At 35.9% G+C, this 19,394-nt stretch overlaps 1 protein-coding gene across 1 annotated transcript in view; it reads right to left on the bottom strand.

Annotated features, from left to right (window-relative positions):
* The window catches only part of FAM83B (family with sequence similarity 83 member B), a 68,014-nt gene extending 51,869 nt beyond the window's left edge, over positions 1-16,145 (bottom strand). Inside the window, exon 1 of the mRNA XM_042937324.1 lies at positions 15,665-16,145. Coding sequence (XP_042793258.1) covers positions 15,665-16,108 — 444 coding nt within the window. The 5' untranslated portion in view covers positions 16,109-16,145. The remainder of the gene's footprint in view (positions 1-15,664) is intronic.
* Between the last annotated feature and the right edge of the window lie 3,249 nt (positions 16,146-19,394).

The following is a 19,394-nucleotide window of genomic DNA, read 5'->3' as shown; positions in this document are numbered from 1 at the left end:
CTAATAACACTGTATGCTAATTAAATTTCAATTAAAAAGTGAATCTAATCTTAAAAAGAAAACTAGTTTAAAAAAAGGAGAAAGAAAAGAATGAGAATCCCAAGCCCTATGACAGAATGGAGACTATATCTCATCTAAAATCAAAGGACAATTACAAAGGTGACAATATCATAGGAGGTGACTAATCAAAGTCTGGCAAGAGAAATGATCAGGGCTCAAATAAGTAAAATCTAACATGGATTTTTAAAAATTGAATAGGAGGCAAAAAGAAAAAAAAACCTACAGAAAAGGGGGCTCCAACTAGGGGAATAATAATTACAAAATTAAGAAGGAATAAGCTACCATGGAAAGACCAGAAAATGGCAATTCAATAACACCAGAGTTTGTGGCACCTGGGTGGTTCAGTCAGTTAAGTGCCCAACTCTTGATTTCAGCCCAGGTCATGATCTCACAGTTCATGGGTTCGAGCCCCTCATCGGGCTTGATGGTGCAGAGACTGCTTGGGATAATGTCTCCCTCTTTCTCTGCCCCTTCCCTGCTCACTCTCTCTCAAAATAAATAAACATTAAAGAAAATTTTTTTAGGGATGCCCAGGTGGCTCAGTCGGTTGAGCATCCGACTTCAGCTCAGGTCGTGATCTTGCAGTTTGTGAGTTCGAGCCCCGCATCGGGCTCTGTGCTGACAGCTTGGAGCCTGGAGCCTGTTTCAGATTCTGTCTCCGTTGTCTCTCTCTGCCCTTCCCCCACTAGTGCTCTGTGTCTCTATCAAAAATAAATAAAATGTAAAAACATAAATAAAAATAAATATATATTTTTTTAATAACACCAGAGTTTAACGTGACTAATGGAAGGAGGAAGGACATAAAGCACAAAGGATTCATGAAGAGCCTCTTTCATATATAAAAAGTCTCATATATGCCATGCTTATTGAGTTGGACTCTATCCGGTAGATCATCAGGAATCAACTGTAACAGTACCTGCACAAGTGTGGTTGCATATTCAGTTGGTTTGCATGATAGCAACATGAAATAGTCTTCTAGAGGTAATACTGATGAGTCTATTAGAGGTAATTTGAGCCCTGCCTGGGCCCCCTGCCTGGGCTCAAATATCAGCATTGCCATTTCCTACTTCTAAATCCTAGTGTAAATTATTTAACCTCTTTGTTCCTCACCCCTGAAATGAGCTGTTGGAAATATGTTAATACATACAAAGAGCCTACAACACTGCCTGGCATATACCACTCAATAAACATTAGATGTCATTAATGTGGTGAAGAAATTTAGTTCTCCTCCCCAGCAGAGAAGCAACAAAATAAAATCTGGTAATGGAAATCTAGAAGCTGAATACCATCTACCCAAATAGTTACCAATCAGTTGGGTGACTGTGGACTTTAAGACTTTCTTAATTTCCAACTGCCCATTTGTCAAAAAGAGTACATAGCCACAAACCCCAGTTCTCTTTTTTTTTTTCACCAACTGTTCCAGAATTTCAGCAGGCTTCAATATGACTACTATGACACAGACAATGCTTTTGTTTTCCCCATGATTATGGATTTTCTGGTAGCCCCTACTGGATTGTATTTAACCAAATGGCTAAATATCACATTTGCTTTTCACATTTATTCACTTGTTTAAAATAGTTGTTTGAATTCTTAAGGGGTAAATTGAAAGGTGATTATTAGTAAGAAATTAATACAGACCAAAGGAAAGTTTTGGTTTGTGAAAGAAAATGTATACTTACTGATGTTTTCTGCTTTTAAAGCTTCACGAATCAACTAATTATTGAGTGCCTAATGATTAGACAGAAACAGTTAAGAAGCTTTGTTCTTTCCTAAAGGAATATTACCATGAGATTCTCATCATGTCAGGACTGGTGTATCAAGGAATGGTAGAAGGGGTGAGGGTGGGTGGGGGTAGCGGGAATCTGGTCTCCCTGCAGCAAGGTCTGCTCTGATGAGGAGCAGTATGTTATCACTGGCATTGTTTACAATTGCCAGCATGTAATAAAAAGCAGACTGTCTTTCAGTGAATCCTGTTTTTAAATTCCCTGGAGATAATGAACTTCCTTATTACCTGCATCCAGGGCAGGCAACTCCCACTGTTGCTGTTTTCTTAAGCCATTGCTTATCAGTACAGGAAATCAATTATTTTATTATGGGAAAAATCCTAAGTGAAAAAAAATAGGAGGCAAATTTTTATACATAATTTCAAGCATGATTTCAAGTATGTTACCTATGAACATTCTATTTCAGAGATTATATATAAGCATTAAAATGCACACACACACGCGCGCGCGCACACACACACACACACCTGTGTGCCCATGGATTTCTCTATCCATCTATTTACCTTACAGAGAAGAAAATTTCTAAATTTTATTTCCTTAACGATTTCCTGTATTCTTCTATGTTTTCTATAAGGAATACCTGTACTCTGATAATAAGAAAAAATATACCATTTTTAAATACATTTGTTGATCTAGTAAGCTGTGTTTGCCAATAAATATTTTGAAGGTATTTTATTTATATCAAAATTTTTCTGCTTTGAAACTTTAGGAAATGCCTCCATAATCTGCTAATACCTAAAAGTAAAAAGGTGGGGGAAAAAATTCAGATCCTTTATAATACATAGGTCACTCACATAATGTTCATACACCTACAGCATTTTATCAATATATCTCTATGAATCTGTTAGCACAGCTTCCAAATATTAATACTATAAACCACTTGAAGTGTTTCCTTTTCCATTTATATGACATAACAGTGTCTTACATATAGCAGGGATTCAATAGGTACGTACAGATTTAAATTATGCATATACAGTAAACTTTTTGAATTAAAAAAAAATTTAACGTTTTATTTATTTTTGAGAGAGAGAGACAGAGTGTGAGTGGGGGAGGGGCAGAGAGGGAGGGAGACATACAGAATCCAAAACAGGCTCCAGGCTTCAAGCTGGCAGCATAGAACTTGGGGCTCAAACCACAAACCACAAGATCATGACCTGAGCTGAAGTCTGACACTTAACTGTCTGAGCCCCCAGGCACCCCCAGGTAAAGTTTTTGTCAAAAATACATTTTGACTTAAAATCTGTAATTAAGACATTTAAATAGTAGCTTTAAGACACTTTGGGGCACCTGGGTGGCTCAGTCGGCTAAGCGTCCGACTTCGGCTCAGGTCATGATCTCGCGATTCATGAGTTCGAGCCCCGCGTCAGGCTCTGTGCTGACAGCGCAGAGCCTGAAGCCTGCTTCGGATTTTGTGCCTCCCTCTTTCTCTGCCCCTCCCCTGCTCATGCTCTGTCTCTCTCGGTCTCAAAAATAAATAAAACATTAAAAAAATTTTTTTTAAAAAGACATTTCAAAATCACCTTCCTATAGATACAGAATTAAGTAGTTCTTTTTTTCTATTCTAGAAGAGAACAGTACATATATTTTCACTTCAGAAAGACATCTTGTTTTATGTTGAATTTTAGTCTGCCTCAAGTTATTGTTAGCCTGTTGGTGAGCATTATCCCAACATATATTACAAGCTGTTTTATATTTTCCCCTTTGTTTTAACTAACCAACTAAATGTTATGATGTCCGAAACCAGGTTTCCTGGCATCACTGACTCACTCAAAAACATTTCATGACTTCCTACCAGCAAATCCACTGAACTGGTTTGAAAGATCTCCACAATTTGAGGTCAATGGACCTCTCCCACCAACCCCTGACTTCCTTTTTCAAACCTACTCTACTGGCCCCACACTCCCTACTGTCTGAAAATGCCAAATTTATTCACCTAAACAACCAATGAAAAAAGTGACTTCCCAAGGGACATCTTCCCAGCAACTCTCCCTTTCGCTCACCTGACCCAGTATAAGAGAGTGGCTAAACCATTGCCTTTGGGAGGTTCCACTTCTCAGCAGGTTATATAAGCTCCTGCTTTCCCAAGTCAGGGTCAGGAGCCAGCCAGGCTTATCTCTTGCTCCTTATTTATCTACTTCTTTGTATCCTAATCTTATCTAAGTTACTTTCCATCCCTCAACTGTGCCCTCTGGATCAGGACTGATCTCCAAGTCCAGTCTCTCTGTGTTTAGATTCAAATGTGAACCGGAATCTCCACTCAGAGATGTCTGTAGGTCTTGGTGGTGAGGTTACTTGTCAACCATCCTGGGAAAGTGGTGAAAACAGTAACTTGGAGGCCTCTGTAACTTGGTCTCTGTGCTTCCTGATTCCAACTCTCTGATGAGTTACACCAACTTCAAATAACGATGCCATCATTCTAATTGCTCAGGCCAAAAACTTTGGAGTAATTTTGTATTCTTTAACTTATTTCACACCCCTGTCTTTAAAATATATCCAAAAATCTAACCATCACAGCTGCCATCTGACCAACTAAGGTATCATCTCACAGTTGAATTATTTTAAAAGCCTCTGATATACTTATTCTTAAGCCCTATAGTCAACTTTCACTAATGCAGCCAGATGTATTCTTTAAAATAGAGCATTTTTGAAAACGACTGTGTCTCTTTTGCTCAAAATTCTCCAGTGGTTCCCCATTTTACATAAAGCATAAACCAAGATCCTCATAATGTCTCATGAGTACCTCCATGTTACTTCCCTAAACTCACCTACTCACCTACTCATCTCCCCTTTGTTTTCTTGGGTCCAGCAGTTGGCATCTTTACTGGCATCCTCTAACAAATAGGAAGCCATGTTCCTGGCCTATAGCTTACCCTGTATCTAGCCTGCTCTGCCCTAAATAGATGGATGGCTCATTTCCTCTTTCCTCAAAAGTCACTTTTTGATGAGGCCTACTCTGAACACCCTATTTAAAATGAAGAATAACAGCCACCACCACTCTAAATCCTTCTTACCCAACCATATTTGTGTTTTGTTTTCTTTTTCTTCATAGCACTACTCATTTCTTATGCTTATTATCTACCTCATTTGTATGTAAGCTCCATTCAAAGGCAGGATTTCTTATGTACTTTACACTCGTATGTATGTACCCATAGAATTTAGAACAGTACCTGACATGCAGTAGGCATTAAATGTTTGCTTGAATGAATGAATGAACATCCTGCCATATTTTTTACCTATAAGGTTGGCCAAAGACTGGCCCCTTATAGTTGAAGCCTGAAGGGGCCAAAGGAGAACTTCATTATCACACTGCCCTTCTCTCACTTCTTCACATTTCCCCTGCATTTGAACTCAAGAGAACCCATTTCTTTTTCGTGCCTCCTGATGGAGTCTGCATTCTACATCTCATCAAGCTATCATAACCTTCTGTCAATGGCAGGTACGTTATTTTGACTTCTAGTAGCAATCCCAGAAAGGCTTTTGTATGTGGTTCATTTAGAAACCAGTGCTTCCACACCTCCACCAATTGGTCTTAATCCTAGACCCTCTCAATCATATCTTCTGATACCTCCATTTAGAAATGGCCTGTCACCACTACTTTCCAATTATGATCACTTTGGATCATTACCACTCTCTAGAGTGATACCTCTCACAAAAAAGCAGATTATCCATCAGTAAAATATAGACGATAAAAAGTACATAATTCACAGGGTGGTTGTGAAGATCAATTTAAGGTAATGCATGTAAAGTGCTTAACACAGTGCCTGACACGTAAGTGCTCAATAAATAATAGCTATTACTGTTACTAGATTACATAACATAAACCCATTACTCAAAATCAGATCCTTGTTTCAGTCCTGATGATAAAAGCCAACAATTTCTTTTGAGATAATTTGAAGAGTAACTAATTTAAAAAAAGAATAATTAATATAAAGGTATACACTATATGATGAATCTGTGGCAACCATAAAAAAGCAGGCAGAATCCTTTACGTGCAAAATGTTAATCTGGTGTTACAGCCCTCACCATCTCAAAGGCTCCTGCAGGAAACCCCCATTACATTTTACATTTCATTAGAAGGACAAATAAGTAAAGGACAGTTATATCCTCTTATTCTTATGAAAGTTAACTTTTGATAAGATGCCTCAATGTGCACTTCAGGTCCCAGGTTTATCTCATTTAGCCATGAGCAACACTTCACTCATTACATTTCTAGCTTGGTTCTAAAGGGATCTGAGTTTGTAAGATTCTACAATTCTATCCTTTTGGAATTTAGGTGTTATTTAAACATTAGGAAAACTGGTATCTTAGGGACATAATATGTTATGGTGACCATTAGCTTAGCCACTCCAACAAACTACTAAAAGTGTGTTGTCAGGAAAATATTACACGTTTCAGTAACTACCTAAGTATTTGGTTTTTATTTTAATCCTGTGATAGGAAGGAAAATGACTAAACGGAAATCATCATAAAAAATAAGCATCTACTTCAGAGATCCCAGAATACACAGAACCAAATATTAATAATTGTACTTCAAAGTTCAATACAGATTGTACATACCACATGCAATCCATACAGGAACTTTCTCATGGATTACTTTGAAGGGGAAAACAACCAGCAAACAAACAAACAAAAAAAACCCAAACAAACAAACAAAAACAGAGCACCAAAGGGCAATAATTGAGTAGAGAAAACAGTCTTAAAAATACTTCCCCATGGGGCACCTGGGTGGCTCAGTTGGTTAAGCATCGGACTCTTGGTTTCAGCTCAGGTCACGATCTCAGGGTTCCTGAGTTCAAGCCCTTCATTGGGCTGTATGGTGACAGTGCAGAGCCTACTTGGGATTCTCTATCTCCCTCTCTCTCTCTGCTCCTCCCCTGGTCATGCTCACCCTCACTCTCACTCTCTCTCTCCAAAATAAATAAACTTATTTTTTTCCCCTAATCAGAGAAATCAAATGCACTTTGAAATAAGTCAAATTTTATATTGTTCTCTTCCAAATATTAATGGAGATAATATGTTAATATATCAAGACAGAGTTTCTGATAAATTTATTACCCCCTGTTAAGTTTTTCTAATTTTTCTTATTAAAAGCTAAGTTCTTTCTTAAGTTGCCAATGTTCAAATGAAAATCTGTTAAAAAATCATGGTGATCTTTAGATTTCACCTGATAACACAGTGTCTGATAAAACATCTAAAAAGACTAATTATGGTAAGCCTTAAATAATATTCCTTATCAATTTTGAATTATATCAGAAATATTCAACAAGTGATACTATCTCATGAACTCGGTTACTTAAACCAACTTTGACACCAAATGACAGTTCTATAATAAATATACACTTTAAAAGTTACAAAATCTTGTTCTTGTTCATAAATATTAAACCAGTGTATAATGCCTTTCTTTAAAAACCTAATAAAATTGGGGTACTTGAATGGCTCAGTCAGCTAAGCATCTGACTCAATTTCAGCCAGGTCATAATCTAATGGTCGTGAGATTGAGCCTTGCGTGGAGCCCTGCACCCAGCTAGGTGTTGGGAGTAGAGCCTGCTGAAGATTCTCTCTCTTCCCCTCCCCCCTCGCTCCCACACTCTCTCTCTTAAAAAAAAAAAAAAAATCTAATAAAATTATCACTTTAAAATTCTAGATGAAAATGGAATGATTTTTTTCCCCTTGATCTATAGTAATATGTCCCCCTCTCACTCCCCCTCCTTAGGTTTTCACCAGAGCGCTCTTTTCAAGGTTTCAGATTTTAGGTGAGAAAGGATAATTTAGAATTTTTTCTTCAACAACTTTCTATAAAAAAAGGATACCTTCTTTGCACATTCTGAAGCTGGCTTCATATACGTCTTATTTTCAAATATATTTACATTGAGTCAATATTACCTCTTCATCAATAGTAAGCAAACATTGGGAAAATGTTGTATTGCTCTACAGCTGATGTGGTATGCATAATCATTATAATCATTATAATCATTTTAATACCTCAGAAATGGGTTTAAGTCTTTTTAGGAATAACCTTTTCATGAAGAGTTAATAATCCTAGCTGGCATTCCTAGTAACACACTATCTCAATGGATATCAAACTTGGTCAAATGTTGCTCTCACTTTTAAAGAACAAATGCCAAAAAAAAAACCAAAAAAAAAAAAAAAAAAAAAAAAAAAAAAAAAAAAAAAAAAAAAAAAAAAAAACCAAAAAAAAAACAAATGCCAAATCACAATGATACAAAAATACAGACTGATTTATATATATTATATATATAATATATATATATAAAATATACTATATACATATAATATATATATAAAATATATACATATAATATATAAATATATAATATATGTATATTATTTAAAAATTATAAAAATATTATGCATATATTATATGCATAATATATAATATATAAATATATAAATAAAATAAATAAATATAAATAAAATATGCGTAAATATATTATATATAATATATAAAATATATATTACATATATAAAATATAATATATATCATACATAAAATATATATTACATATATATTACATATATAATATATATTATATATATGTTATATATATAATATATATAACATATAATATATATAATATATATTTTATATATGTATATAAAATATAGTTTTTTTAAATAAAGGCCTGGAATAATGTAGTAAGAGGAGGAGGAGGTGATGGAAAACGAGGAGGAATCAACAGCACACATACTGTATTACATGTGTGGTATGTGTCATGTTAGACATGTCAACTACTTCATTCCATCCTCACAAGGATCCTAGGGAGTATAAGCATCTCCCTTTCACAGATGGGAAAAATAAAATTTAGAGAGGTTATAGTATAATACCTAATACAAACAGCTGTTTGAGTTGAGATTCAAACCAGCCCTGACTCCAAGATTCAGAGTCTTCATACCATTCCATGAACCTCTTAAAGAAGAGCATTATTTAAAGAAAACAATCAATAAAACTAAAAGGCAACTGATGGAATGGGAGAAGATATTTGCAAGTGACATCAGATAAAGGGTTAGTACCCAAAATCTATAAAGAACTGACCAAACCCAACATCCAAAATCAAATAATCCAGTGAAGAAATGGGCAGAAGACATGAATAGACACTTTTCCAAAGAAGACATCAAGATGGCCAACTGACACAAGAAAAATTGCTCAACATCACTCATCATCAGGGAAATACAAATCAAAACCATACTGAGACACCACCTCACCCCCGTCAGAAGGGCTAAAATTAACAACTCAGGAAACAACAGATGCTGGCGAGGATGTGGAGAAACGGGGATCCTCTTGCACTGTTGGTGGGAATGCAAACTAGTGCAGCCGCTCTGGAAAACAGTGTGGAGATTTCTCAAAAAATTAAAAATAGAACTACACTATGACCCAGAAATAGCACTACTACGAATTTATCCGAAGGATACAGGAGTGCTGATATATAGGGGCACATGTACCCCCACTGTTTACAGCAGCATTTTCAACAACAGCCAAATTATGGAAAGAGTCTAAATGTCCATCTGATGAGTGGATAAAGAAGATGTGGTTTATAAATACAATGGAATACTACCTGACAATGTGAAAGAATGAAATCCTGCCATTTTTAGCAACATGGATGGAACTGGAGAGTATTATGCTAAGTGAAATAAGTCAATCAGAGAAAGACATCATATGTTTTCACTCATATGTGGAACTTGAGAAACTTAACAGAAGACCATGGGGGAAGGGAAGGGGAAAAAAAAAATTAGAGAGAGGGAAGGAGGCAAACCATAAGAGACTCTTAAATACACAGAACAAACTGAGGGTTGATTGGGGGGGGGGGGCGGGGGGAAAATGGGTGATGGGCATTGAGGAGGGCACCTGTTGGGATGAGCACTGCATGTTGTATGTAAGCAATGAGACATGGGAATCTACCCTCAAAATCAAGAGCACACTGTATACACTGTATGTTAGCCAACTTGACAATAAATTTTATTAAAATCAACTTAGTTTAACTTAATTAAAAAAAAGAATTATTTGAATTTGGGTAATTTAAAGAGAGTAAGAGGGGAATGAAACAGAGAGAGACAGAGAGAGAGAGAGAGAGAGAAGCTGCAGCTCTATGTCTATAAAAGTTTTCAAGTCAATTGAGGAAGCCCGAAACTTGATCTTACAATAAGGTCACAGTCCCTATATAGTGTCTTCTTTCCTCTCTCCTCTCCCTTAAGTAACTGTGTTAAGGAGCGCCTGGGTCACTCAGTAGATTAAGCATCTGACTTGGGCTGAGGCCATGACCTCATGGCTCATGAGGCCTGGAGCCTGCTTCAGATTCTGTGTCTCCCTCTCTCTGCCCCTCCCCTGCTTGTGCTCTCTCTCTCTCAAAAATAAAAAAAAACTTAAAAAAAAATAAGTAACCGTCTTAAAAATTGTATACTTAATATCATCAGAGCTATTACTAATAGTAAGAGAAGGGAGTGAGTAAATGAAATGAGAAGAATGGGGAGTTTTTCTTCCTGTATAGCTCCAGGAGCTTAAAGAGTATTCCTATTCAGAGATAGCAATGGTTAGTATAGCAAGGTCTGTGCAATTTTAACAAGATATCTCTCTCTCCCACACATACATACACATATACATACACATACAATGTTATATTGTTATATTATATATTATATATCATTCATATATAAACATGTAATGCATTTTATTTAGAGAAGAGGTATTCAAATTAATGTCACAAGATCGAAACATGTCATTAAATCTAAGCAAAACACATTTCCTGGAAATAATTTTGACTCAAATTCAAAGCATGAAAGTATTCACAGTAAGAGTTGTAATAAGAAAGGCAAAGAGGAAAGTCTTAAATAAAAATTGGGAACATTAGGAGAGTGATGATCCTAGCCTAATAAAGGCATTGATAAATAGATCCATATCACTCAGCTGGGCAGGATATGATCACAAAGTCATACAGATGGAAGTGACACACTATGACACAATTAAAATTATTCATATAATGAACTAATTCAACAAGGAGTATAACATATTGAAATAATCTTGAATTGGTAAGCGCTATCAGAGATGTGGACAAGAATATTAGAATGAAATCTTGCCATTTACAAAATTGTGGATGGAACTAGTGTTTTATGCTAAGTGAAATAAGTCAGAAAAAGACAAATATGTGATTTCACTCATATGTGGAATTTAAGAAACAAAACATATGAACATAGGGGAAGTTAAAGAAAAGTAAAATAAGATAAAAACAGAGGGGTGGCAAACCATAAGAGACTGTTGAATACAGAGAACAGAGGGAGGGTTGCAGGAGGGGAGGTACGGGGATGGGCTAAATGGGTGATGGGCATTAACAAGGGCACTTGTTGGGATGAGCACTGGATGTTATATGTAAGTGATGAATCATGCAATTCTGTTCCTGAAACCAGTACTACACTGTATGCTAACTAACTTGAATTTAAATAAACAACAACAAAACACTAAAAGGCTTTGCTTCATGACTTTCACTAAATAAATGAAGTTACCTGAGGAGGTGCAATGACTTGTTCAATCTCTTACCCCTGATAAAAGAGCCTCTAGTCTAGTACTGCTTTTATAATGCCAGGCAAATCCCAGGAAAAGCCCCATCCTCTGTTCACCTTTCCATTTGTGGCCATGGGCCAACTGGTGGTTAAAGTTTCTAGGCATTACTAATAGCTCCCCAGGCCATAACAGCCACACCCAACAACAGTGAGTCATGTAGGAACCAAGACTTAAACTTAAGAGAGGCAGTACAGAACACCTCAGGTACTACTCTGCCCCAATTCTCACTAGACTCTTGCTTACGTGTCTTCCTGAGTCCCTATTTCACAAGAGTAAGATTCACACGTCACAGAAGAAGCTAGCCTAGAATAAGAAAACAGATGCAAACAGCATTCTGGTTAAGCATTCACATATCAGGAATTATAACTTTATGAATATCCACCACTGGGTTGGCTAGAAGAAAAATGACTTTTATGAAAGATAGCTTTTTAAAGTAATTAGAGAGGATGCTTTCATAAGAGGTGTTCACAGTAATTAGTAATACATACATATATCATCTTGGGAACACCTCTTGAGAGACAAGTAATTACCTGGGAAAAGTCTTGCTAGACGCTATCAGACTTTATAAAGTCGACCCAAATGTAATTATGGCAAGCGCACAGGGAAAACTAAGAAGGAGTTAGAGAAAAGAGCCAGTAAATGAAAATATGGCCCCCTTAGGGCACAAGTAAGAAGTTACCTATAACTAGATTTTCCCAGAGGAAGATTCTCTAATAAGAAAATAAGCAGACATACAAAGAAAAAAACAAACAAAAGGAAAAAAAAAAAACAAAACAAGAAAACAAAACAAAAAAACCTCTTTACAACTTCTGACAACTGGCAAAAATAAAATGAATAAAAACAAATCTATGGATTTTTAAAATAGTATAAAGAGTATATTCTGCTTATCAAAGTAGAATGATTCAGAGTCTATGTTACTTTAGATAGAAACAAGAACACATAAATCAGTGAAGTTTAAAACCAAGATATTGCCAGTAAAGATGGATATGATATGGTATCATTTTTATTTCCATTCTCAAGGGACTAGAAAGTTAATTTGGTGGTCAGACTTCTAATGCCTGGACCTCTAAGAAAAATGCTTTTGGATTCTTTACATTATTTTCAGATTGTCCCATAATATGACCTTTATTTTCATAATACCTTATGTCAACTGCAAACAGAACAATGAAAATGGACTGAAATTCTTCTCTGAGATCACTTCGTCGGTTCTGCTTTGCTGGTTCCTAACCCTACTTGTTTGGCCTCATATCTCAACAGTTGTATAATGTTGATTACCTAAAGAATTTGCCTGAGAAATGTGAAGGCAAGAAAATTTGTTCTATTCATCAAAATATACATTACTCAAACATTTAATGAAAAAAAAAAAAAAAACAAACATCCTCTTCATAATGCCATGACAATTCATTGAGAGTTATCTAATAAAGAGAATGTATCTTCTGAAAATAGTTTGAAAACAGGAAGTTGATCCTGAAATCTAAAGAGCTCCCATTCATTCTGAAATTATAAGAAACTAACTTATATCTGCTGAGTAAATGATAGCCATAAAAGCCATAAAAACCACAATTAATCTACAAAGCAATGTGTTCTGATAAGCTTTCACTTTAAAATAATATTTGTTCTTATTTAACAATTTTTTCACAAGACCTTGTCTGGTATGGGCTAAACAGTGTAACCTTTTGTAAAAATGGGGTCAATAACTCTTTTCTGGAGTACTTCAAAAATCCTTAAATAGACATTGTGGCACATGAAGGTATTTCCAAAAGACTGGAGAAATATACATTACATACATACATAGACCACTTGACCTCGATATTTAATGCATCTGAGTTGAAATTAAAATGTTCTCCAATGCTTTTGGAAAACAAAATAACACAAAACAAAACTCTAAGTTATCTGGTATGATTTATATTCAATTGCTATATACTCAATTTACAAGGTTTAAATAATTCTCTTTGAATTTAGCTTGGATATGTATACACAAAATCAAATACAGGCACAATTCTTTCTTATATCATGACATTTTGACTTTGTGGAAGAGAAGCAGAACATTAGATCACTATTTAACAGTATGGACTTCAAGATCCTCATCTTGCCATTGCAAGTGGGAATTCCCAGCAGACAATGAGCAAGCAGAGGATATTACTTTTAGAGGCTCACTAAATAAATAGCTGTCACATTAGAAAGAAAAATACAACAGTCATGACTACGTTCAGTTTCCAATGAATGCTAACCCAAAAACTCATGGTATCTCCTGACTCATTTTGCATCACAGAAATGCAATGCTCCAAAGGAAACCAGCTGTGGTGTAGGCTGATGAATTCATAACTACTAAGTTTACCATAATAATATTAATCTTCACTGATGTATCAATTTTCAATTATTATTATAGTTCAAAAATACACTGTCTCCCTAAACAGAAATTAGCAAATGCTATGGTACAAGATATTTGTTATTTTACATTTATAAGGATTCATCTATATTCTTTTTTTTTTTTTTTTTTAAATTTTTTTTTTCAATGTTTTTTATTTATTTTTGGGACAGAGAGAGACAGAGCATGAACGGGGGAGGGGCAGAGAGAGAGGGAGACACAGAATCGGAAACAGGCTCCAGGCTCCGAGCCATCAGCCCAGAGCCCGACGCGGGGCTCGAACTCACGGACCGCGAGATCGTGACCTGGCTGAAGTCAGAGGCTTAACCGACTGCGCCACCCAGGCGCCCCTCTATATTCTTGACTTTCCTTCTGCTGTTTTACAAAACACAATTGTATAATGAGTCCACAGAGCATAGGATAGTACAGTTTTAAAAATACTCACCCATAGTAAATTGAACTCACAGTCCAATTCATTCAATAAATTTGGACCCCTACCACATACCTGATTTTGTAGCTAATTTTTAGCAAATGGGATAGATTAGTACTTTCTTTAATGTAATACTGCTAAGTTCATGGCTAAAAGTCAGATTGTTTGAATTCAAAAGGTGTGGCGGTGAAAAAATCCCCTTACTTTTGCAAAGCCTACATTTGACATTAGCCTCAGAACATCATGTCTCCCTGACATGATTGCAAGGCTTTTAGTTGCCTGTCTTGCAAACTACAATGTCATTGTGGATTTCAAGGGTCTTCTATTTCTGTACTTCATAAAATCAAGCTTTTGAAGCATTTCTGGGTCTTGTTGACATGAAATAAAGCCATGTCATGTATGTGTGGATCCTCGGGTTCCTTTTAGGTCACATTTCTATGTTACATGGTATCAGTAAATAAGAAATAGACACTTTATAGCAAGAAATATTAATTCTTTATCCATTCATTTCAAAATTCTAGGCTGAGTTTAATGAACAGCTTAGGAAATTTTGTTATAATCTCAAAATTGTCTATGATTGTACTGAGTACCTAGAAAATACTCAGTAACTTTTATTTGATTGATTAAAAGAGAATGTCTACAGTTTAATTCAAGCTCTAAAATAGAATTTCTGAGATTTATAAGCCAATATAAATATTTAATAAAGAGCACAGAAGCCCTAAAATGCAAAGCACCTCAGGATCTAACTTCAGAATTTTACATTATCATGCCTGACTTCATACTGTTTCCACAAAAGTGAGGAAATAAATAAGTACATCTATGGTTTATTTAAGAGTATAAACTATATCTACAGCAAGAATTGGGCTCAGTCCTTTTGAGTACAAAACAAATTTCAACTGATTTACCAAAAACACATTAAGGAAAATCGAAGTGCCTTGAACTCCATGTGTCCCATCCCATTCCCAGTCCACGCGGGCAGAAGAAGGTGGATGTACAGTAAGAAGAGAAGGAAATCTGCACCTAGAACAGGATCCTAACACCACTCTGTTAAATATACACAAGATATGGGAAGTACAATCCTCCCATGTATTTGTATTCACAGGTGTATTTCCTGAGAATAACAGGCATGGTCCACACGTATAGAGATTCCTTTAACATACATATTTGTTATACTACTTTGATGCTTTTCCACATTTCATATTTTTCATTTAGAGTGGAATGAGTAAGTCACAGGGATGAAAGGTACAACATAGGAAAGCAGTCAATGGTATTTTAATAGTGTTGTATGGTGACAGACGGTAACTGCACTAGTGGTGATCACCACATAAGGTATAGACTTGGTGAATCACTATGTTGCACACCTGAAACAATGTAACATTGTATGTCAACTATACTTCAATTTAAAAAAGTTTCACTGAAAAACAATTTCATTTAGAAACGGAAAAGATTACCTTTCTTGCTTCTTTTATCATCTTCCGAATAGTTTCCTTAATTGTAAGTAAGTGTGCTCTTGGTGGATGAAAGAGGAGGTCTATATGGGTACCGCCTAAGAGTCCGGGCATCACATACGGCCAGCCTAAGTCAAGATTTGGAGCTTCCACATCAGACTCAATGGGCCAGTAAGTCCCTGAAGATGAGGTATCATCATAGGAGTTATCAGTACCATATGCTGTACTTTGTGCAACTTTCTGGACATTTTTCAAAATATAATTAATTTCTTCTTCAGCTAGAAAGTCTGATACTCGTTCCTTGGCAAGAAATTCTTGGTATGCTTCTAACCCATGTTCGATCAGTGCATCGATGGCTACTCGATACCATTCCTTGTAGTGAGGCTCAATGTAATTGTCTGATTTACACTCATCATTCAGTGAGGACAACATCGACGAGGTTTCCATGCTCGCGAGCGTTTGACAACCAGCACTTTCAAACACTTTCAAATGTCCATTTGTGCAGTGACGAGAGGTATCTGGGTGCTTAAACAGAAAGAAATGAAGATCAGTTAGAATTCTGTAACGAAATGTTTTCTGACCCACATCAATCACTATTTTTACATTTACTCATTTCCACTACCAGTAGCTCAATAGGACATACATGTCACGACCAAAGTGGCATTAATTGCACCATAATTCACAGATGTATTACAAATGAGCTAAACGGATTTCCATTTATTTATTTATTTATTTATTTATTTATTTATTTATTAACATCTATTCATTTTTGAGAGTGAGAGAGACAGAGTGTGAGTGGGGGAGAAGCAGAGAAGAGTGGAAGACACAGAATCAGAAGCAGGCTCCAGGCTCTGAGCTGTCAGCATAGAGCCCAACGCAGGGCTCGAACCCATGAACTGCAAGATCATGACCTGATCTGAAGTTGGACGCTTAACCAACTGGGCCACCTAGGCGTCCCCAGATTTCCTTTTATAGGCCACTAGTTGATTACTCTTTTCCAAGGTACCTTTACTTTCAATTTCTCACCTAAGGAAATACACCTTTTCAATGACATCCAGAAAGATCACCCTTCTTAACTTTAATCTGGGACTACATATGGTGTTTGTTCCTATAAGTTTTCTTGATTTTGGTTTTACAATTTTTTTTTTAATAGAATACAATCAGTACCTGTCTATCCATTAACAGAAGCTTTTACTAAGTACTTGTTATGCATATAATCCCATACTAAAAATATAAAAAGCATGAAACACTTGCCTTCCAGAAATGTATGAATTAGCTGAAGAGGCAAAATGAAACATACACACAAATCTATTATCACTTTGAACAAAGCCATATATTGCTAAGGACCAAAATGAGTACTGCTTGTAGTCAATGCTTTCACATAAAAGCAAGTAGATATCAATGTGGAATAAACAAGCTATGGATAGCCCTGTGCAGGACGCAGGCTTCAGGTGAACCTGGGGTGATGAGTAAGAATATGATCAGGCGGCAAGAAGGAGCATTTTAATCCCACACAAGAGTGAAAAACATAACAAAAGCACAGAACAGGCATGAGCTTGGTATATTCATGAGCTAGTTAAAAAAAAAAAAAAAAAAAAAAGTTGGTCTGCTGGAAAGTATGCTCCTTTCACTAGAAGTAGGAGATAAATTTGAATAGACACTATGCAGCCAGGTGGAGGGACACAGATTTCTGCGATTCGATAAAACCAGTGTTTAAAACAATTAGTCTGGCAGTATTAGGGACTTGAGAGACAACTATCTAGGTCTTTCAGTGTTCAAACACCCAGTGAAGAAGTGACAATATTTCTGAGCTGATTCAAAGTAAGAACTCCTGAGATTAGATGCTTTGACAGCATTTAGGTGATAAAGAAATTTAAGATATCAAAGATAATTCAGGGATTTCTCTTAGGAATCCAAATCTGCCTAACCAAGCTCATACCCCAGCCCTCTCAATGCTCACAAACTGTCATTCATTCACTGCATAAGATACCTAACTAGACTTTATCTCAAATAAGGGCCTTTCCAATCTTTTGAAGCCATGCTCTCCATTGTGCAGATTCAAACAAAATAAAGTTCTATGATGTGCTACAAGCACTAAAGGGCTAATTTGACCAAAAACATCTTTGTTAAGGGCCCTGTCTTAATTTAAAATTCTCCACTTAACCCAGCCTTTTCAGACTCAGGACTACCGAAACTCAAATCTGATTTGGGAGGATAACCCATAAAGCCATAACCATTTATTAACTCCTTAGCTCAAAAGATATAACAAGTCACTAATCAGAGAGACAGTTGTGAAGGAATGGAAAATAGTGCCACAAGTTTTGCTTAAAGGGTGGAGGGATCAGAAAAAAATCAACACAAAGGCAGAACTAAAGAAGAAAGAAGATTATAGGGTCCACTTGGCTCTTTTAGTGGAGACAATCCTGTCCCCTAGGCTCAAAATTTTTACCAACAAAGCCTAAAAGGATAGAAAACCTAAAGGTCAAATCTGATACAAGGAAAAAAAAAAAAAAGAACATGTTTACGCTATTGGCATGTGGTACATAGAGGCCAGGGATAATGTTAAACATACTTCTTGGATACACAGGACGGCCACCTGCATTAAAAGATTATGTGGCCCAAAATGTCAATGGTGCCAAGGTTGAGAAATCTTCATCAAGCTGCTCACTTAATGTGCCTGGTATCACACTACGAATTTATGACCTTTCTGATGTTCATTAAGGTTCTTTTCTGTAGATGATACTAGACTCATTTTTAACAAAAAATAGGCTTTTATTTTCTTCATAGAATCAATCCATTTGATTAAAGTGTATTTCCCTAAGGTTTAGTGAGTTGTGGTTTTCATTTGACAATTCCAGTCCATGAAGGGACAGGCATCCAGTGATCACATGAAAATTACATCTATTATTTGTAATTGTTTAAGATAGTAGTTAACTACTGGTTTGTGACAATTTTAAATTTCCTTAGCACTTATTTCCTAAAGTTTTTAATTTAACTTTTGAATTCCTGTAATGTGATGGTAAACACTATAATTATCTACTTGGAAGTTAAAGCGCATGACAATGCTTGAAAACACTGTATTGATTTCTGAGCTTTACCTACATAAATATATACTCTGTAACTGTAAAAAATTCATTCTTCAGCTATGGGTAAGCTGAGAAATCATAGAGATCAAAAGGACCATGAAAGCAAAATAAAACCATAAAACACAGATGAAAAGTTAATTATGAGGGGAAAAAAACAAATGAATATTTAAAAAAAAAGGGAAAACATTGTGGGACTAATTAAATAGGAATGCCAGATACAATGCAGAAAAAGACATCATAGAAAAAATGCAACAGCTATGAGCACTGAAATTGAGTTATTATGTAAAAGAATTAAGATAAAAAAAATAAATATGCTTGGGGCACCTGGGTGGCTCAGTCAGTTAAGCGTCTGACTCTTAAATTTCAGCTCAGGTCATAACCTCACAGTTTGTGAGATTGAGCCTCATGTCTGGCTCTGTGCTGACAATGTGGAGCCTGCTAAGGATTCTCTCTCCCTCTCTCTCTTTCTGCCCCTTTCCCGCTTGCACATGGGCACACATTCTCTTTCTCTCTCAAAATAAATAAACATGAAATTTTTTTTTAAATAAAATAAAAATATGCTTGATGTTGTCCTGCTAGAGAAGCTATGCTTTCTAACCACTGTCTAGAGATACACAATTATCACAAAAGCTGTATACAAGGGATAA

Source organism: Panthera leo, chromosome B2, assembly GCF_018350215.1.
Source record: "Panthera leo isolate Ple1 chromosome B2, P.leo_Ple1_pat1.1, whole genome shotgun sequence".
NCBI lineage: Eukaryota > Metazoa > Chordata > Mammalia > Carnivora > Felidae > Panthera > Panthera leo.
Note: the sequence above shows the minus strand (reverse complement) of the source record. Positions and strands in the feature narration are given on the sequence as shown.